General features: G+C 41.5%; 1 protein-coding gene across 2 annotated transcripts in view; it reads left to right on the plus strand.

Moving 5' to 3' along the window:
- The window catches only part of CTNND2 (catenin delta 2), a 564215-nt gene that overhangs the window by 497678 nt on the left and 43929 nt on the right, over positions 1-22608 (plus strand). For both annotated transcript variants that reach the window (XM_088023533.1, XM_088023534.1), the window contains one exon: positions 19672-19882. In XM_088023533.1, coding sequence (XP_087879659.1) covers positions 19672-19882 — 211 coding nt within the window. The remainder of the gene's footprint in view (positions 1-19671; positions 19883-22608) is intronic.

A 22608-nucleotide genomic window follows, 5' to 3' on the forward strand; every position in this document is an offset into this window, starting at 1 on the left:
GAGCAAAAACACAGGAAGCAAGAACAAAGGGAGTTAAAACCCCAGCACGGAACTCCTGTATGATATTCGCAAAATTATAGGCAGGGCCGCCTGGTGGGAGGAGACAGGTTCCCTCGACCTGCAGAGGCCCCAGAGAGCATGTGTTTTGTTTGCCACAGGTGTGGTCAGCAGGAGAGTGGTACATCCAGGCCCATGCTCCCAGTTCACATCGGCTAGGATGGAAACATAATTTATTTGCATATATTAGGGCATTTTCAGACCTGTACCACGGTATCACACAATGACATCGATGGATTTTTCTGTTTTTATTGGCCTCCCAATGAACAAAGTCACAGTATTTATGTATGTTTTCCAATTTCTCCACACACCTAAATCTATGTATATTCTGCCCCTCCCTCAGGTAGACAAGAAACCCCTTGATGGATAATTGCTTGCCTTGTTATAATCTCACAGCCCAGCACCACAGGGGAAAAAAAAAATAAAAAACAAAAGCATTTTTTTGTCGTTGCTGTTGGTGGTAGACTCTGTGTTACGGGACTTATTTCCTGTGTTCCTTCAGAACCAATGTCCCAGCCCCCTTCCTGTGACGTCATCTTCCTAGACAGGTAGAGGGCAGGTAGGGGTGCATCCTGGTTTCTCTGAAGCATGAAGAGCTCTGTGTGCCAGTAATCTTTGATTTCCAAGATACAGATCCTACGCAACCACTCACTTCCCTGAGAGAATCACGGCCTTCTCTGTGGAGGTATTAGCAATGATGATACCTGTCTAATTAACCCTCCTAAAATTCATGAAGAGACTGTTGAAAGGAGTAACTTATTTTGACAGAATTTGAAACTTCCTTTTCTGTTCCCAATAACATTGGAGATTATCCCCATGAAGACTCCTGGACTCTATGCTGCCGTTCAGGACTTTCTAGAGAAATCAGCCTTAAACTTGCCGGCACATCAGCACTGGGTCTATGTGTAGTTGACTCTGGGGAAGGCAAAGTGAGCTGTCTTTTGAACGGGTCAGGATGAAGCAGAATCCAGTGGTATGACAACAGTGTTTGCAGCCGATGTTATGGGCTGATCCATCATCATTCTTACTTAACTAATGTTTATTTGCTTCTTTTATTTTGTCTTAAACACTAATCTTGGGGACCCAGGAGGTGGGGATGTCACTCAAGGAGATGCCCAGATGTGCTCCATGTGAAATAACAAAGTACATGGAAATGCCTATGGCTGATGATGTGTGAATATTTGTCAAATAAAACAAAAGCCAGTTAACTATTATCTGTGGTCTCTTCAAAGTCGCTATTCTAAACTTGGACCAAACTCAAGTGTTGAGCAGCATATCCATTAGCAAGGGCTGCGGTAAAAAAGCCCCACTGACTCGGTGGATTAAACAACGTATATGTCTTGTCTTACGGTTCTGGAGGCTAGACGATTTGGGCAGGTTTCTTCTGAGTCTCTGCGGGAGAATCTGTTCTGTGTCTCCCCCAGCTTCTGGTAGTTTTCCTTGACTTGTAGAAGCATCACCTCATCTCTGCCTTCATCCTCACGTGGGAATCTCCGTGTGTGTGTGTCCAAGTTCTCCTTTGTGTAAGGACACCAGTTGTACTGGATTAGAGACCTACTCTGCTTCAGCATGACCTCCCTTAATTAATAACATCTGCAATGACCCCATTTCCAAATAAGGCCACATTCTGAGACAGTAGGGCCCAGGACTTCAGCATATGAATGGGGGAGGGGGCACAATTCCACCTACAAAGAGCAGCATCTCTGTATTCGCCCCCATTCCACACCAAGTAAACCATCAGCTGCTCTTCACCACAGGGTGGGAGGAGTCACCGAATTTCTCTGGCTAAAACCAGCAAGGATGACAGGCCTGAGTCTTTGATGCAAGAGAAGAAAGAAAGGAAAGAACAACAGAAAATGGAAAAGAATTCTCATTAAGAAAAATGAAGGGTTGGGGAAGGGAAGGAAGGTAGAGTGAGGTGAATGGTGGCCCCAAAACCCATGCCTGCATTCTAATCCCTGGGACGTGTGAATGTGACCTTATTTGGAAAAAAAGGTCTTTGCAGATGTCATTAAGTTAAGGATTTTGAGATAAGCTCCTCCTGGATTACCCAGCTGGACCCTAAATCCAAGGATAAGCATTCTTTTAAGAGACAGACCTGGAGCTGACAGAGATGCACGGATGGAGGCAGAGACCAGCGTCCTGCAGCCCCAAGTCAGGAAATGCCAGAAGCCACCAGAAACTTGAGGAGGCAAGAAGGAGTCTCTCCAAGAGCTGTCAGAGGGGGTGCGGGCTGACACCCTGATTTCAGACTTCTGTCCTCAAGAACTGTGGGAAAATTAATGTCTGATTTTTAAAACCACCCCATTTGTGGTGATTTGTTAAAACAATCACAGAAACTAACGGAGAAGGAAAGAAAAAAGGCCCAGGAAGCCCAGGTGTCACACCGATGGTGGCCGAGAGGGGCACCACCCTGAAGTCCCCAAACCCTCTGGAGCTGTGCTCTGGCCTGACTTCCTGGAGGAAGAGCAGATCCACCAGAGGATTCGGTGCCCCTTCCTTGGATATCTCTATTCCAGTCCTCACCCATCACTCAGCCCCTGTACTTGACCTTCGAAGTCTGTCCCCGGAAGGAAAGTAGTTGCTGTGGGGACTCTCTGTAGCTTCATGGAATTATGTGAGTCCAAACCAACACCACTGATCTTCATGCTTTCGGACAAGCTAACAACCCATACATGCTTAGAAGAGTCCTCGAAGTTTCTGTCGACTGGAAAAGAAGGTAGAGGGACTGCTCATGGCAGATTACAGAATGTGCATGGAAAGCATTTTTATAACAGGAAGATGCCTCGTTGTCTTTGTTTGACGCTTCGTTTGGATTTGCATGGTTTTGATTGTTTTGGTTTGATTTGGTGATGCTAACCATGATCCTTAATAATAATTAAACTGTTCATAGACCAGTGTGTAGGCTTCTGTGTGATCCTTTTGGATCAGGCTGAATTAGGCTCAACCGGGTGCCCGGGCAGAGTCTGCAGTGCATGCTTCATGTCTCTGTTTTAGAAGGTGACACTGCGGAATCGTCATCCCAACCAAGGGCATGGTTGCAAACCTCGCTGCAGGGAGACCAGGCGGAGGCTGCTGTCCGTGGTACAGACTGCGAGAATCTGCAGGGTGGGTGCCTGCAAGCCCCTTGCTCTCAGACAAAAGGACGTGACAGCCTTTCTCCCCGGCCTGGGCTCCATAGTGTGCGAGACAAATAGGCACTTAGAGTTTCCAAATACTGTGACAGTTTAGACAAGAAAACTCAAATACCAGCCACTTTGCTGGGCTTTAGGGCAACTGATCTGCTGCGGCTCTGGGTGTAATTTTTTCCTGCTTTTTAAAACTCTTGTGCAATCTCTTCCGTTTGTCATATCTTTCTCCTTTGCTACAAATGAAATCCCATGACAATAAAGAAATTGCCCAAGGACTATCCAGCTCTTGTTTTTCCTTTCCTAGAATTTTACAGTATTAAATGTTGCTCTAGTTAAAAATATGTCATCAGCTGGGTTCGGATCTAATATTGAATTATTTTGATTGAGATTCACAGAAACAAAATTTGGTCCATTTTCGGTTTTCTAGGCTCATTTTTTGCTTCTGTCTTTATATCTCTTTTGTCTTTTTTAATTCTTTGTCTTCATATCTCATTTCTCTTCTATTTGTCACCTTGTGAATTATCCATAGAATAGTTAATGGATTTTTCGTATAGCACAAGCACACTCACTGAAGTTTTTTTTAAACTCATCAAAGTATAAATCCTTTAAGTTTTAGTTTTATACACACAACATAAACCTACAATATGAACACTGGCGTTCTGAATACATTAGAATTGCCAGCAATCCATATGAAATGTTTGCCCTGGTTAATTAATAAAGGAAAACAGGCAATATTATATAGCCCAAGATATTTTTACAGTTCATCAGAGAAATGTTTTCACTACCCAGGGAATTGAGAGAAATAGCTAAAACACAAACCAATTTTTATTAAAATAATTTGTCAATATCTTTGGGTTCTGATGTTCTTTCTCTTGAAATTGGAATTCTGTGCATAATAAAAATACAAAAGATGCCACGTTTCTTTACTCTGAAAAAAAAAAATCCACAGGCAGAAACTAGAAAATAAGCTCTGACCTAAACATCAAGTTTTATAAACTAATACTATTAAAAAATCAATCTCAAAGTGAGGACAAATGATGAGAGGTTTTTTTTTTTTTTTTAAAAAGTATTCTTTTGTTAGTAAGGACTGCTCTGAATCCTCTTGTGTCTAATGAAGGACATTGTCTCCTAAATATAAGGGAGGCAGGAATTTTATAAGATCTGGAACATGTTCAGTTCTGGGCATATAATTTAGGGCCCATGATGTATGTTAGAGGGAGAGATTGATTGATGACCCAGACAGCCCCAGCTGCCTCGAGTTACTTGTCATCTGAGGTTTATTTCAGCTACGAAGGTAGATCATCTAAGCAAAGTCAGACCCTAGGGAACCCATCACCCAAAGCCACATAAGATTCATTGGCATCCAAAGCTCAGCTCAGTAATTTAAATCAGAATTAGAATTGCCTAGTGGAAATCAGTACTTGGCTTGGCTGGACAGTACCAGGAAGAAAAGCAACTTGGGAAACAAAATTCAGTGAATTTCAATCCATGAACCTCCTCTATTTGAGAACCTGCACTGGGAATTCCTCCAGCATCTCATTGATTAATAGAGAAGGTGGATTATAGCCAAAGAACTTCTTCTGTGACATTTATCTCTCCGGTTTATGAAGTCCTCTGTGAACAAAACATGGGGATAGGGGGAGTATGAAATAAGAACAAGATGGTCGCCGCAGTTAGGAAATAAGGTGTATTTAGGGCAAGCTGCTCCTATCAGCCAATACTTAAAATACACTACTGTACATTGTCTCTCTCTGGCTATCTCTTTTATGTAATCAGAGCAATTTTTTAGTTCTGATCTTGTCCACATTAGATCAAATTATTATGAAACTGGGATTTCTTTGGTGCTGAAGATCTGGGGCTACCAGTGATATGTAAGCATAGGAACAGAAACAGTAACATCACTGCCCTTACTCGGCAGGGCCACCCCGGGTGAGTCTCCCAGCATCCCAGTACTCTGGGAAGGGAATGGGTGGCATGCGCAAAAAGACTTCCTTCTTCAGATACATTGGGGAAACTCTGTGTTAAACCAAGTTCACCCAGTGGCTTCGTTATGTCTAACGGCAGGAGTGGAACCTTTACTTTGCTAATATACATTGTAAATCTCTGAGTTGAGTGTCAAGCACAGAATTTCCCACACAATGCTACAGAGAAACCCTTTCTAGAACACAGCATCCCATAGTACGAGTATTCCCGGGATCTGTCATAGAGGAGGTAATAGGAGCAGGGTGGGTGTGAAGCCCATTCTCATCCATCCAAGCACTATTTTTGCATCTCCTTACATTGTAGAGTCAAATGTAAATTGTTTGTTGATGCATCAGTAAACATGTTGTTAGAGATCACTCTGTCCTCGGTTTATGTTACCGCTGGAAAGATCGGTTACACGTGTAAGCTAACTAGACACAACTCCAATGAGTGTCTGTAGAGCGACTGACGGAGTGAATGAGTTTCAGGGCAGGTGTCATACAGATGCAGAGATTATACCTGTGATTCTACCTGTGTATTCACGTGGGGTAGGAATAGCACAACATAGATGTTGAATCATTATGTTGCACACCTGAAAGTCAGGTAGTGTTGTGTGTCAACTATATTCAAATTTAAAAACTTTTTTTAAAAGTAAGATTACAGGACACCTGGGTGGCTCGGTCAGTTAAGCGTCTGCCTTCGGCTCAGGTCATGATCCCAGAGTCCTGGGATCCAGTCCCACATCAGGCTCCTTGCTCAGCGGGGAGCCTGCTTCTCCTTTTGCCTGCTGCTTCCCCTACATGTGTGCGTTCTCTCTCTCTCTCTCTCTCTCTCTCTCTCTCTCTCTCGCTGCCAAATAAATAAATAAATAAATCTAAAAAAAAAAACAATTTTAAAAGGAAGATTCTATCTGTGGAAAGAGCTCAGAGGCAGGAGGGAGGAGGGTGGGTCCAAGAGGGGAGCTTCTAGCCAGGTACCTCTAACCATAGAGAGGTGCCAACATCAGAAACAGTTAGCTCTGCAACCTTACCCACATTGTTTAATCTCTTTGGACTGCCTTTGTCTTCTACGTAAATTAGAAATGCACCCGCCTTTGTTATACTCCTCGGCAGATGAAAGGCAGAAATGGAAACAACAGATGTGACTTTTCTTGAAAACGTTAAGCTGCCCTAGGATGTACTCTTGAGCAGTAGCATGTGAAGAAAACCTGTAACTGATTCCCTTTCTTTGTGACCTTTATTGAGACTAATTCTTATTTTGGCAGAGGGGTCAATGAATTTGAGAAGGTAACACCAGGGGAATGCAGTGTTGTAATTCATCGTTATCTACATTAATCAGTGTATTACTATTATTCCAATGTGCTAATGTCAGGTAGGAGAACTACCTTCAACTTCTGTTCCTGAAAACAAACTTTGCTTACAAAAGTGCCAAACTCATCTTGTCTCACACTATTGTCTTCTGAAATTTTCATCCTGGGAGAGTTCTTGGGTCTTTGCTGGATAACAATCTTGACCTAAAAATAAAACGTCCTCCTAGGTTTCTCCCCTGAGGCTAGAATCAGTGAGTTTAAGTTTTCACCTTTACCTCCTTTCTGCTAAAATTAGACAATGAATTGAGATAAAATTTATTTTGGCTATCATGCTGAATATTTAATCAAATTACTTAAATCCTGTTATAATGTGTCATATCAGTTACCTGACTCATTTTCAAAATTTCTCAAAAAGCAATTTATTTCTAGTTCAAAAGGTGCTTCAGCAAACTTCCTGTTAATTAACTGCGATTTTTATTTTTAGAGCAGTTCTCATACAAATTAAATATGCTTATCTTAGCTACCTCCTTGTCCATATTTCTACTCATTACCTTGCTTCTCAAAAGTATAGAATTTCTCAAAATCTAATTCAGTGAAATCCTCTGGATAAGATCTCAAGGTGCTAAAAAGTACAATTCCTTTTGTCTTCCAAGCAAGTGGAATAGTTATTTATTTGGAGGTAATAACTCTTGAGAGAACTGCACACCATATGCTATAAAAGTGTAAAATTCTGCTTTGTTTAATATTATTTCCATTCGGAGGGTTGAGTTATCCTTTGAATCATTTTCTCAGACCAATTGCTCACCAATCCTGGCATGTGAAATTGGTCCTTAAATGTGTTATAAGTCTGTACTTGTTTTTTAAAATCATAGTTACTAGAAAAAAGCATAAGGATTTTTGTGTTTCTTCCAGAATTTGTCTCAACCTCTACCTTGACTCCAGCTGATCCCATTCTACTATGTCTTCTCTCTCTCTCTCTCTCTCTCTCTATTTGGATAAATCTTTAATCAGTTAAAGAACTGGCAGATCCATAGAACAAGGTTCATTATGGTTCATTTTTTAGAAAATCAATGCATCTTATTAAATATTTATTCTAACCCAGCTGGAGCAAAGGGACAGAGGTGGAAATGAACAGGTCACATTCTGGGAAAAAGGCACTGACATGATTAGACCAGAGGGCTGGGGTTGCCACAGCTATTTTCCATTCCGTGCAAGGAAAATGTAGAGGCAGAAGCGTGAAGTGAAAGGAATTTTTTACTTACAAAATGTTGCAAGGCATCCAGACTTAATAAGAACCAGTCTTTCCCATTTAAAATAAAGAAGCACAATTTTACCATGGTTTAAAAGGTTAAGGCTGGTCATTTCATGCTGGACAAACAGTGGTGTTCTCACAAGATAATCGTATCATCTGTCGCATGTTGGTATTGCAAATCTCAGAGATAAGGTTGGTTCAGGAAGTAAGCAACTGCTAGCAAATGACTCAAAGATTCATTATTTGGGACTAGGATTGGAAGGGCCATTCGGTATTTCTTTTTCTTTTTTTGATTTGTTTCCTAGGGTCAAAGAAAGTAAATGGATTAGTCAAGGCATTTTTTATATTATTTAACTACCATTGCAGGTTGTGTCGATAAGATCAATCAACATATGTTGTTATGTTTACAGGATTATTATTAACTTTCCCTGATAATTTATTATCTTACTTATTTTAAGAATTTTTAATATATGTTTTTCTGAATTCCGAAGGAGTAATTAGAACAAGATTCCATTTAAAGAATGTTCCATCTAGTTTTTACAAGCATAACCTGTTAAATCAAGCAATAAAGATAGAGGAAGTAGAAAGAAGGAAGCTTTGGTAACATGCCCAATTCAAAATACTACTCAGCCATCAGAAAGGATGAATACCCGCAATTTGCATCCACATGGATGGAACTGGAGGGGATTATGCTAAGTGAAGTGAGTCAAGCAGAGAAAGACAATTATCATATGGTTTCACTTATTTGTGGAACATGAGGAATAGCAGGGAGGACGTTAGGAGAAGGAAGGGAAACATGAAGGGGGGGGAATCGGAGGGGGAGACGAACCACGAGAGACTATGGACTCTGAGAAACAAACTGTGGGTTTCAGAGGGGAGGGGGGTGGGGGATGGGTGAGCCGGGCGATGGGTATTAAAGAGGGCACGTACTGCACGGAGCGCTGGGTGTTATACGCAAACAAGGAATCATGGATCACTACATCAGAAACTAATGTACTGTATGGTGACGAACATAACATAACATAACAAAACAAAACAAAATAAAATAAAATACATTAGCCACAATTAAATTTGTTTCATTTCGCCTAAGTAATTAATCCTTGTTCTCTTGATCTTGAGTTAGTTAGCAGCCTTTCAAAGTGAATGAGTTCTGGAAATCCTGACTGAATCTCTTAGCAGTCTGAGAGTTGTGCATCTGTGGTGATGGTATCACCTCTACAGGGGTACCTGTAGCCAAGAGCCTATTTATTTATTGTCTCAAATGTTAAGAGTACCTGTTGGAGTTCTTTAGTCAGGCTATTTTGATATTTCTTCCAACTGACCCAATTACAGATCTGTGGCTCTGGCAGGGGTCTCCAGGCAAGCATGAAAGAAAATCAGAACCCAACTGTTGGTGATAAGGTTGATAAGGTTAAATGCCTTATCAGAACCCACCTGTTGATGATAAGGTTGAATGGCTCTGATGACTCATCACAACCAGTGATAACAAAATTGAGACAAGTTTAGTTTTATAAGGGGTTGGTGACTAGCATGAAAGTGAGTACGCATTATGGACAATGAGGCACTGAAAATCTCCAGGATCTCATTATCTATCCCGTAAAGATTACGTTAGGATTACCACCAACTGAAAAGCCTCTTTTAAACCTAGAAGTGGACTCTCAAAAACTTGTTGTTTTGAAACAAACATTACTGTGCCATTCTTTAGCATGAAAGGGAGCATGCTTTTAACCAAAGTGGAAGGTTCATAAGGGCTGAGGCATAATCATATTACTTGCCGTGATTAAGTGGAGGTGGAGTTCCTCATTTGCCAGGTTTTTTTGTATTGGAAACTTGATAAATAGGCCATCTCTCACTCTAGTATTATACTCAATAAAAACCTGTAGAATGCCATTTCTAGTACCCTCATTTCATAAGGTGAGGAAGAAAACTCTTTGATATTACCCAGCAACAGTCCGGGAAAGCCCTAAGATGGTTTTAGATTCGTAAAAGACATTTTCTAAAGATTTCTTAGTTTGACTATGGGGTGTAGATTTGGGGAAGGCAGTTTCAAGTAAGAGTTCTCAGGGGACACAAGATATAAGTCCTTAGTGTGTAAAGACAAGCAATAACTGCAGCTTGGTTCAGAACTTTCCCATGTGAACAATTATTCAAATTTTTTCTTCAATAACCAAGCAATACTCTTGAATGTTTCCCCTCTTGGTCTGTAAGCCACATAAATCAGTTTTAAAATATAGATTTTTTTGTATATTTTCTCCTCTTTTATAATAAAGTGTTTTAGATACCCTTATAGTTACACAATGACAGATTCTTATGATACATTGGCTCCAAAAGTTCCCCAAAGAGATAGAAAAGGTGCTAGCCACATTACAGAAGGAGCTATGGCTATTGACAGAGCATTGTAAAAAGACTAATAATCTCCCTTTGGCAAGGGGGCAAAGGCTCTTTTCACATTTACCTACAGACATACAATCATCTGGAGATCAGCACCTCACTATTGTATCTTCACCCACTGATCAAAAGTAACTTCAGGCTGGGGAAAGGATTCTGGTGAAATGGCAGAGTAGGAAGCACAGGTTTCTGGTTCCCCACACTGACAAAATGTGTCTGATGTATTTTGGAACTCTGGAGTCTAATGAAGGCTTGCAACTTTCAAGGGAAAGCTTGGATGGTAAATGTGATTAATTTCAGTCAATTTCAACTCTTAACATAGTAGCAGCTACCCAACCCTCAGGTGGATCAACTTGGCTGGCAGCTATGTGTATGTTCCTGAGCAGCTTGCATGCTGCTGATGGGAACCAGGGTGGGCAGCAAGGACCCTGTCCTCCAAATATCAGGGATCTGCATTCTCATCACTGCTGCTTCTGATCATGGAGGTACAGATGCAGAGGTAGACAGCCATTTTGGCACACCTCTCATTATTGCAAGCCCCTTCCCCGCTGGCTGAGGTGACTTCCAGGGAAATTAAAGTGTTGGCACCTTCCCTTCCCCTTTGATTTCTTTTGAGAACCAGACTTTAAAAGACTAGGACATTCAAAAGCAAATGGATATGCACAGGAAAATAACAGTCCCCCATATGCCCAGAGAAAGGCACAAGTTCAGAAAAGACCTGAGAGGTCCTTAAGTTTATACCTCAGGCTGATCCTCTGCACAGAGACAGCCTACAACAATCAAAAACAGAACAAAAACCAAAAAAAAAAAAAAAAACAGCAAACTTGGGGAAGGGGAAGAATCTGATTTCCAGGATTCCATTAGTAGATTCCAGTGTCTACTTTTACACACACACACACACACACACACACACACACACAATCATAAGGCATACAAAGAAATGGAAGTATGGCTCATTCAAAGGAAAAACATAAACCAACAAAACTGTCCTTGGGAAAGACCAGATGGCAGACCTACTAGACAAAGACTTTAAAACAACTATCTTAAAGATGCTCAAAGAACTAAAAGGTGATGTAGAGAAAGTTAAGCTAATGATGTCTGAATAAAATGGAAATATCATTAAAAAGACAGAAAACCTAAAAGGAAATTTAAGAAAAAAAATTCTAGAGCTGAAAATGACAGTTACTGAAATGAAAAATTCCCTGGAGGGATTCTAAGGCAGATTTGAGCAGGCAGAAGAATCCATGAACTTGAAGACAGGACAGCTGAAATCATCAAGTCCTAGGGACAGAAAGAAAATAACTGAAGAAAAGTGAACAGAGTCCCAGGTATCTGTGAGTCACCATCAGGCAGACCAACGTACACACTGTGGAAATTCCAGAAGAAGGAGAGAGAGAGAGAAAGGGTCAGGGAGCGTATTCAAAGAAATAGTGCCTGAATACTTCCCAAATTTGATGAAAGATGTGAATATAAACATCCAAGAAGCTCAACCAGCTCTGCGGAGGATAAACCAAAGGGACCCGTACTGAGACACATAATCAAACTGTCCAAAGACAAGGACAGAGAGGATCTTGAAAAGAGCAAAAGAGAAGTGACTCATTACATTAGAAAAGATCTCAATAAGATTATAAGCAGATTTCTCATCAGATACTTTGGAGGTCAGAAAGCAATGGGCTGTATTTTCAAAGTGATGAAAGGGAAAAAATAAAACCTGCCAGTCGAGAATCCTGTATTGCAGAAGTGCAGAAGGAAGACATTCCCAGGTAAATAAAAGCTGAGGTAGTTCATCACTGGAGCTTCCCTGCAAGCAAAGGTAATCCTGCAGTTTGGCATAAACTAATTAGAATCCTATGAAGAAATATAGATCTCGGTAAAGGTAAATTCACGGGTAATTACAAAAGCAAGTATTACTGTCATGACAGTTTGTAACTCTTGTTTTCCACGTTTTCTCCGTGACTGAAGAGACAGATGCGTTTAAAAAAAGTTATTTTATTTTTTAGACCTATGACATTTACAAAGATGGAATTGGTGACATCCAGGACTGAAAAGGATGAGGATGGAGCTATAAATAAACAGAGTTTTCTATGTTATTGAAGTAAAATGGTATAAATTTAAATTAGAATTTTATAACTTTCGGATATGAAATGTAATCCCCATGGTAACCACAATGAAAATAGTTATAGAATATATACAAAAGGAAATGAGAAGGTAGTTAAAACATTTCACTACAAAAAAATCAAGTAAACACAAAAGAGACAGGAATGCAGGAAATGAAGGACAAAAAAAGCTACAAGGTAGCTACAAAACAAATAGGAAACTAACACAAGTAAACCCCTCCTTATCAGTAACTTTTTCTTTTTTTGTTTTTAGATTTACTTATTTTTTTGAGAGAGAGAGAGCAGAGGAGGGACATAGAAAGAGGGAGAGAGAGTCTCCTAAGCAGACTCCACACTGAGGGGCTCAATCTCATGACCCTGAGCCGAAAACAAGAGTCAGAAGCTCAACGAACTGAGTCACCCGGGCCCCCCCAGTAATTATTTCAAATATAAATTGATTAAACTCTCCAGTCAAAAAACAGAATGGCAGAATGGGTTAAAAACCATGATCCAGGGCGCCCGGGTGGCTCAGTTGGTTAAGCGACTGCCTTCGGCTCGGGTCATGATCCTGGAGTCCCGGGATCGAGTCCCGCATCGGGCTCCCTGCTCCGCGGGGAGCCTGCTTCTCCCTCTGACCCTCTTCCCTCTCGTGCTCTCTCTCTCTCATTCTCTCTCTCTCAAATAAATAAATAAAATCATTAAAAAAAACAAACCATGATCCAACTATACGCTGTCTACAGGAGACTCACTTTAGATCCAGATGTTACGGGCGAGAGAGAGTCTGTGTCGTGTGGATGGAGATCTTGATCCCTGGGTTCCGCAGGAGAAGATTTTACACAGGTATTGGCCCTCAAAATAAAAAATAGACAGCCAGAAGGAAAGTAGCAAACATAGAGCAGTTTATTAAAGTGAAAGTACACTCTCAAAGTGGGAGAGCAGGACAAGTTCCAAGAGGTGGAAATGGCCCCTAAGTGATTTTGGGATTGTATATTCTTGGGTCCCTCTGGGCTGGCAGGAGCTGTGACTTACAGTGGAGTGGTCTCTAATGGAGGCTATTTCCAATCATTTGGGAAACTCCTCCCACAGGTTAGGAGGGGGAGTTTTTTTACCCTACAAGGTTTGTACGGGAACTGTCCTGGCAGCCTTCCTCCATCTGTTGGGACTGTTCCCACAATGCAAATGCATTATAATGAGTCTAGGGTTTACCCTGGGGCAGAGATGGAAGAGGAGAGTGCATACTCCACACCTGTGGCTCTTTGGTTCATCAGCTCCAAGGTCTTGGAAGCCATAAGGTCAGGATGTTGTGCCCCCAGGCTTCCAGTGTGTCGCTTATCACCATTCTTGCCTCTAGTTCGGGTCTCTGTCACTCCCGAACTTCAGAGCCTTGAGACTCTGCCTTGGGGTGTTCCTTCCACCACTCCTGTCTAGCTTCTACTTAACACAAAGACATAAACAGACAGAAAGTGAAAGGATAGTTGTACACCCATGTTCACAGCAGCATTAGTCACAATAGTTAAAATGAGGGAGCAACTCGAGTGTCCATCAACAAATGAATGGAGAAGCAAAATGGGCTATACGCATCCAATGGAATATTATTCTGCCTTAAAAAGAAAAGAAATTTTGATATATGCTACAATATGGATGAAGTTCGAGGACGTTATATTAAGTGAAATAAATCAGTCACATAAAGATATATACTGTATGATTCCACTTATATGAGGGACATAGAGTAGTCAAAATCATAAAGAGAGAAAGTGGAATGTTGGCTGTTAGGAGGGTGGGGAGGATAGGGAGGTATTGTTTAATGGTGTAGAGTTTCAGTTTTGCAGGATGAAAACAGTTCTGGAGATGGATGGTGGTGATATTGCACAATAAAAAATTATTTAATATCACCAAATTATGTACTTAAAAGTGGATAAGATGGTACATTTTAGAATATGTATATTCTACCACAGTAAAAAAAAAAAAAAATTGAAAAAGAAAAGAGTAAATTTAGAGCATCTCAGCAAAAACTCACCGGCCAATTTTAGCAGCCCCAGAAACAAAGAAGCCAAAGCGGGGCTAAGATCTCAGAGACAAAGGAGCCATGATGTTTCTGATCCAGCACTGACTGATCTCCATGCCAACATTTTTATTTAAGTTATCTTTTCTCTAAAGTTGGCTTGAGAGATTTAAGTTTACAAAGATATTTGAGTCATCCCAAAGACCAGCTATACAAAGGACTCTATCAGTGATCAAAAGAGATACCTAATTGGAAGGGATTCGAGTGACTTCTCTATTGTCTGCCACCTCACAGAGCACAGATGGTTAGACCATAAACCACTACTCAATATCGCTGCCACCAGTGGGGAAACTAAGTGGTGGCACACAAATTAATACCAGAAATAGGCTTAGTCCTGAACTAGAAATAGAGAGTCATAAATAAGCAAAAAACACAGAAGCTGAAGAAGTCAGCAAGAGCAGAGCTCTGTTGCACTGTCCTGAAATTTCCACCAGCCCTTGCCTGCACGAGAGCTTTGCTAAGAGTGTCCTACTTGGGCAGCACTGTTGGTTAGCACTCTCCTGAGGCCATCTACAACTTCATGGGCCTGACACTTTAAACAGAAGACTCCAGAAAGAAACATTATAAAGAGAAAATAATTGTTATTTGCAATTTTCCAGAGGTTCTGGACTTAGAAAACTGGCTCAACCAGTCTTACATACAAGTATTTAAAGGACACACACACACACACACACACACACACACACACACACACACACACACACACAAGCAAGGGTAGCAAAGTTACAAGGTTACAGTTAGTCATTGATGGAAACACAGTATATTGTTCACAGGATGACAGTATCTCCACTGGTCCTCTCATACCAGTTATTGGTCATCTCATACCAGTGATTGCATATCAGAAATAATGTTCTTTTCATCAGAGACTAAGTAACTTAGAAGAAAGGACCCAAGTGTTCATTTCTACCGGGAACTTCGCAAAACAGAGTGATCTGTTGGTTGATGGTGGTGTGGAGGCTGCGAAGTTGTGTTGTTTTGTTTTGTTTCAATCTGAAGGAGCAGCATGCTTTTCTTTTTTTTTTTTAAGATTTTATTTATTTATTTGAGAGAGAGAGAGAGAGAAACAGCATGAGAGGGGAGAAGGTCAGAGCTCCCTGCTGAGCCAGGAGCCTGATGTGGGACTCGATCCCAGGACCCCGGGATCATGACCTGAGCCGAAGGCAGTCGCTTAACCAACTGAGCCACCCAGGCGCCCATGCTTTTCTTTTTTTAACATTTGATTCCATGACAGTGGATGATGGAGCGCATATTTCTTGCAAATGGAGGCAGGCCAAGGTATCCATTTTGCTTTCACGAATCTAGGTGTCTTTTGAACCTGATGAGGAACCTTCTTTCCTTGATAGGACTTTGCTGTACTATTCTCCCATATAAGGTTAACTAATTTGGCATGTTTTTTTTGTGCACGAATAAATACAACAGAAATCCAACTTGTCCGTGATTATTAAATTGTAAAATGCACTTGGTTTTCACTATCCACCTCATTGCCCCAGCTAGAGACTCCTGAGTCTTCTCTCCTCCGTCACCCCAGCATTGCACTTGTCAGTTCCGTCTTACGGTGCGCCATCATGGCCATCATCCTGTCCCTGACCCTCAGCCACCTCCGAGGTCACAAGCCCGTGTTTTTGTCCTGATATATTAGAGTTGCCTGTTAAATGGCATGAATCATTCTGGACTTCCAGTCTGTGCCATACCATTCACTCATTATTAAACCAATTAAATCCAGAGAAAGGGGGAGTGGGTCAGTCTGCAGTGGGTGCTGATACCACAGGCCTACTCTGTGGGCCTCAGCAGTTCATCCTAAGACAGGAAGCTCCTCTGCTTCTTGCCAGGCTCAACCCCAAGGTGAGGCCTGTCTGCTTATGATCTCCTTTGCCTCCACACAGCATCCCAATGCAGCACAGGGGCGCTGCTGGGCTCCAGGCGCTCTTGATGTCCCGGGGCCCGTGCAGAACCTCCAAGGTTCCTCCTCTGGGCTCCCGAAGATATTGGCATCCATCTGGGGGTCTGGCCACTCTCCTCCTTAGCCCAAGAAGAAACTTACCTCTATCCATTTCTCTCTGAAACCAAACCAAACAAAAACAAAAAACAATTTTATTCCCTTCATGGTGTTAGTCTGTGAAAATTGCAGTTTGGCTCACCCACCTTGCAACTTTTTCTCATCATCCCGTGGCACAAAAAAGGAATTAGTTCCTAAAGAGAGTGAACTCCTTTTACCTCTGAAGAAATCTCAGACGTTAGGGACCCAAAAGTTTGGGGGGCGAGGGGGTGCCAAGTTTCCTCCTATTGGTAGCAAGAATGTTTTTTTACTCTTTCCGTTGTTTAGAAATTTAGAGAACAAAGAAAATATGGGCATAGAACAATTATGGGCACAAATCACCTTGAGTTGTGATGCTTACAATTTCACTAGAAGTTCAGAGACAGAGAGTTTTATTGTCAAGAAAAAGACTACCTGTTTCTCCAACCTTCAATCTTTCTATTCTGAAACCTTCCTTCTTTTTCTTCTTTTTTCTTTCTTTTTTTTTTTTTTTTTTTGAGAGAGAGAGGGCACATGAGTGGGGTGAGCAGAGGGAGAGAGAGGGAGAGAGAATCTTAGGCTGACTCCACACCTAGTGCAGAGCCCAGCGTGGACCTGGATCTCATGACCCTGAGATCATGACCTGAGCTGAAATCAAGAGTCGGATGCTTAACCGATTGAGCCACCCTGGCGTCCCTGAAACTTTCCTTCTTGAGGCACCAGAATTCTCTTTGTAGAATATCAGGTGGATCTTGGGGCTCCCCTGACCTATAGAACAAATCCTGAATGTTTACTTCCTATATCAAGCCTTCTGTGACAAGCCCAGAGCAACCTAATGTCTCCCTTCCCTGGACTCCTGTTATTAGTCTGCCACAGAAGGTTGCTTGCAACTGTAATTATTCTATGTTCCTGTTTTCTTTTTCTCCCACCCAATTAGCCTCAAAGGTTATGAACACAAGAAAAAAAAAGCTATTCTTGCTACCCAAATTTCACATGAAGCTAGGATTCCATTTCCAGTATGAGAAGACAGCTTTTCTCGGCAGCAGAATTGAAGGCTAAAACGATTGTATGCCCTTAAAAGAAAAAACAAACTTTGTCTGGAGGTCTTCTGCTCTGTGGAGTAATGTTACTTGATTTGTTTCTCCACTTGGATGGTCAAAAATATAAATTAAAATATATCCTTCCAAATAGGCTAATAAAGAGACTAAAGGAAAAATCTCCACTTGTCCAGTAAAATGTCAGTGAACTCTATTGGAAATATTAGAAATAAAATCATTCCAATAGGTGTCCTTGACAGGTTGTGCCTGGTTATATATGGTAGAGACTCCTGTCATTTTCCACACTGTGGAGTCCATGGAAAACAACAGTGTTTGTACAGCACCCCGGGGCAAGTCAGAGAGGCCGCTCTGGGTTGGAAAGCGGCTGCCCATGCCCCCTGAATGTGATGGGGACACCTTGCATTTCATTCACGGCTCATGGATTCGGAAACATTGCAGGATGAATCCACACCTTCAGATTTATCTGGTATAATTTTTTAAATGGCAGTAACAGCAAAAACTGAAGAAGTCTGCAACCAAATCTTCCTTCTCTTTTCATTTTTGCTTTCAACCTCAGCGATGCCCAAGGTCACAAACCAGTCCTCCGTACTCAGTCGGGACTGTGAATGCCCCTGGATGCATAATGATTGAAGTAGTTTCCTGTTTCGTTCCTCTCTCACTTCCCTTAGGAAGAAAAAATTTTAAGACCCCATTCATCCACCTGCTCACATCCATGGAACTCAGGTTTGCCTAAGATAGTCTGTGCGGGTTCATGAACTAATGACGTCTCAGCATGTTGAGCTCAGCAAAAGTAAACTCTTAGCCAGAGCTGAGTGTGATTCAATGACAAATATCCAGCAAGTTGCTCAGAGGATTGTCCAGGCACAAAGGATCTTCTCCAAACTATTTTAAGTATTGTCTTTAGGAAACAAATAGGCTACATTTGGAGGTTCTCAGGCAAACCATTTTTGTCAGATACTTCTCAGCTATCAAGTGAACAAAGACACTTTCCTATTTCAGTAATTTAGACATCAGCGTTTTTTTTTTGTCCACGCTAAAGTAAGCCACTTAAACATAGGATAAGAGCAGATGCCAAAATGACAAGGACCTATGTTCTATTTATTAATGCCTGGAACGGAGATATCACTGCCTTCGCCCATGAGTCTCCTCTCCTTACCCCCGGGCACCACACACCGGAGGATTAAACAGCCAAAGAGTCTCTCCTTTAGAGACATGTATGGGGGCAAAGCATTTCAAATGACTTTCAGGAGCTAGCTAAACATGTCTGATTGGGGGATGGGAGACGAGGAAGGAGTTTAGCTTTGGACACGTGCCAATTCCATCTGAAACATTTAAGAACAGCCAACTTTGCTACAGGCACTCATTTACTTAGTTCCAGAAGTAAATTCGTAGGACAGAATTGGAAGCTGCAGGTGGTAATGAATTAATGTCTTGTAGGGTTATTGGTAATGCCCAAAATGCTTTGTAAACTAAAAGCACTCCATGAGGATGTCATTATAAGTACCTCTGTCACTGGGAGTAGCAAGATTAATAATGATGAAGCAAGTCAAGGAAGCAAAGTTGGATTTTATTTTCTTTGTTTTTCGCGCAAAGGAGAATGTGTCAAATTAGTAAATGTTATGTGGTAGAGCCATACGGTAAAGCCCATCAGGGAGACAGGCGAATCTTTGGGTTATCCCGGTTCAGAGAACACCTAGCTCTACATTATTTGTAAAGTCTCTCTTGCTTGCTTTAAATGTTTCTCTTTGTTTGATAAGGGCCAGAGCTCAGGAGTTATGTACATGATCATGATCTCCACATATTTGTGGTCTGACTCTTACTTGTTAAGTAGTTCAGGCCTCAACATAGTTCCCATGGGGGTAGTTTTGGGTGAAGTTATGTCGGAATTGCCATGTGTTTTCTTGGTTTCTGTGACCGAAGAGCAGGAACGCACTGATAGCCAACACCTACGGAGTCTTGCATCCTCAGTAATCCTCATGGGTGACATGCCGTCCGCACATTTACTCATTTAATCTCTGCAACAGCCTTGTGACGTAGGTACCGTTATTGTCCTTGTTCTACAGGTTTTTAAAAGCTGAGGCTTACAGGCGGGAACTAACTCGCCCGGAAATTCCATCCCACGTCCATCTAGCGCCAAAAGTCTGCGCACTCACCACGAGGAAAGTCTGTTCTCCGTGTGTGTTCCCCGTGACCCGACAGAATATTCAGTGGTGGAAAATGGACAACATTGCATTCATGTGGCCTCCGGTGGCCCCTTTTTCTCCCCTGCCCCACCTTCTTCTCTGCCCTCTTCCTCCAGTTTGGCCTCATTTCAACTTTTCCCTTGACTTTTTTTTCCAAAGGCAAATATGCCATGCGAGACCTGGTCCACCGGCTTCCAGGTGGGAACAATAGCAACAACACGGCGAGTAAGGCCATGTCGGATGACACGGTGACAGCCGTCTGCTGCACCCTGCACGAGGTGATCACCAAGAACATGGAGAACGCCAAGGCCTTACGGGACGCTGGCGGCATTGAGAAGTTGGTTGGCATCTCCAAAAGCAAAGGAGATAAGTAAGTCGGACAGTGACTTCGTATCTCTGTAGAATTGGTATCGGTAGAATTAGTTCCAAGTGTGTCCAACATCCAGCTGGTTATGGGTAACACTACTGAACGTCACCAGAGAGCGTCTGTCGCTGATCATCAAGAGAAGGGAAATAGCACACGGTTTCCAGTCTTCCCACCCCATGATGGAAACTGATCTTCCTGATAATTTCAATTTGATTACTAACTCGTGACTTGGTGACGGCTCTGTTCCTGGTAAGACAGACTTGACAATCTATCATGCACACACTAGTGTGTTCCTCCAACATAGACTCGACAAACAGCTTAACCTGAGAATGTGGAGGTTATCTTTTGGTTGCTGTTCCTTTGTGGTTGCAGGTCCAAGTATTGATGACAGGTCCACATCCTTTTGCTCTCTGTCTCTTTAGCTGTGCATAGCGAGTCATGCAGGGAGGGTGGGGGGAGCAAAGGGGGGGGCGTCTCCCATGTTAGCTGTACATTTGGGGCAAATTGTTTAATTTAATGAGGCACTATGCCTATATACTTCACAGTCTAAAAATGAGGAAGGGGCTGTCATAATATCCCAGAAGAAGTAATAATTACGTCTTAAAGGATGAACAGAAGTTTTCCAGGCAGAGAGGATGGTGGTGAGGAAGGACTTTTATGCAAGTGGCATAAAGAAAGATAAGGCCCTGTGTCCAAGCAACTGCACCGCCGAGAATGGAAATGTCCCCCGTTTGATTTAAGAATCAATGGTATCTTACTGCATGCAACCAAAACATATCTTTGGCAGCCAGAGCCTCATTATATCAGCAAGCTGTCAATGTTACAGAAACATTCGCAAACCTTAATTAAATTTTGCCTCCTGGAAATCCCTCAATGTAATCAATGAGATTAAGAGGGTAAACCTTTTGTTATCAAAGGTCTACTTCTTGACTTTTCATTCCCTACCTCCCTCATTTCTTGACATCTAAATGCTAAATAATTTTTCTTCTGTTGTTAAAGGCTGTGAGGGAGGTACTTTGAGACTTTTTGGAAATTCTCTCATTATTTCATTTGATTCAGGATATTACCATTGTGTTAGAAAAGAAGTCTCAGGTTTCTATGTAAGCACCCTGAGACCTCCCAGTAAGTTTAATCAACAATTTAGTATTAGTATTCAAGCACTTTTCTCTATCAAGTAGAGGAGCCCCATTGGACTCATATAATGATGGTGCAAGACAGATGGTTGGCTTGAATTACACCTTATTATATTGGACTTCAAACAAATTGCTCTTCCACATAGACAGGAGACCACATAGTCTTCTTCATGTAGCTTCAATAGAACCTTGGAATCTCTAATTAAAATGCTTCTCTGTTTGGAGCATTAGGAGCTTAATATGTTAATGCTTTTTTAAGCAAACACACACACACAATGAGACCATCATCCACAAAAACACTCCGACGTATTTGTGCATATTGGTGAGATGTTCAAACATTGTTTTCTTTGAACTGTAAGACTAGAGAGTTTGAGGGGTGGTCTGGCGTATATTAATTTCTTCCACCTGTGTGGGCATCCCTACTGCAGTAAACATCCCTCAATGGGCCTTAAAGAGAAGAGATGCTTTTATCAGTCCTGCGATAAAAAAAAAATTACTTGGTGAAACGAATTTAAAAATCATTTGAAGAAACCATCCATGAAAGAGTGTACATCCACATTGCCAGTCCAGAAAATGGTCCTATTAGGTCTTGTCCAACCTTGATTATTGTTAACGGGATGTTTCTTTCACTATGGATGATCTCATAACTGTCTGCTGACTTGACTGGAAGTTTCTTTATGGAATAGTGACGTGTTCCATCTCACTGTTCCTTGACCTTTTTTTCCAATGTTAATAGTCAAGATTTACACCAAGTTTAATAAGAAGTGTTGAAATGAGTGGAGTCAGGCATCTTCCCATTTCTCCTGCTTATCTCTTCCATTCTTCCATGTGGCTTACCTTATTTATTATTTTAGAGAGGGAGGGGGAGAGAAAGCAGGGGGAGGAGCTGAGGAGAGGGAGAGAATCCCAAGCAGACTCCATGCTCCACACAGAGACCAACAGAGGGCTCGATCCCATGACCCTGAAATCACAGCCTGAGCCAAAATCAAGAGTCGGTGCTTAACCAACTGGGCCACCCAGTCTCCCCTTACCTCTTTTTTATATAATGACTAATTTGAGGATCAAAACAGCGTTTTTATAACTGCATATAGCCTCATCTCCCACCTGCACTTCAGTTTTGTTACTGCTTCTCAATACCCTTAAAAAGAAATCCAGAAGAATTATTCTGAATCTTAACGCTAAACTCACCACTTCACTCAATTCTGTTATGACGCGAAGCACTGAGATTCCCAAGGCCTTCTGGACACGTTTCAACAAAATAGAAATTCTTTATTGAAAAGAGAGTTTTTGAAATTGGGGATTAGTTAATAATTAGAAAGGGGAGAGAGAGCAGTTTGCTCTAGTTAATTTACAAAATCCTTGCAAAGCTGTCCTCCCTAAAATGTCCTTAAAAAGTTATTATCAGAAATAAGTTTAATTCAAACCTGATTTTTAAATTTCAGATACCAAGATAAAACACAGGTGGAAAAATGTGCCTGTGATTCTCCATTTTTATGCATTTGTATGTTTCATTTCTAAATATACACAAACTTAAACATGCCGTGCTATTAACAAATCAGACTAGTGAGGTATCAATCACAGTCTGTTTGAAATGTA

The sequence above is a fragment of the Eumetopias jubatus genome, unplaced genomic scaffold, assembly GCF_037043125.1.
Source record: "Eumetopias jubatus isolate StellerSeaLion01/CBP00866 unplaced genomic scaffold, mEumJub1_p1.0 scaffold_5, whole genome shotgun sequence".
Taxonomy (NCBI): Eukaryota; Metazoa; Chordata; class Mammalia; order Carnivora; family Otariidae; genus Eumetopias; species Eumetopias jubatus.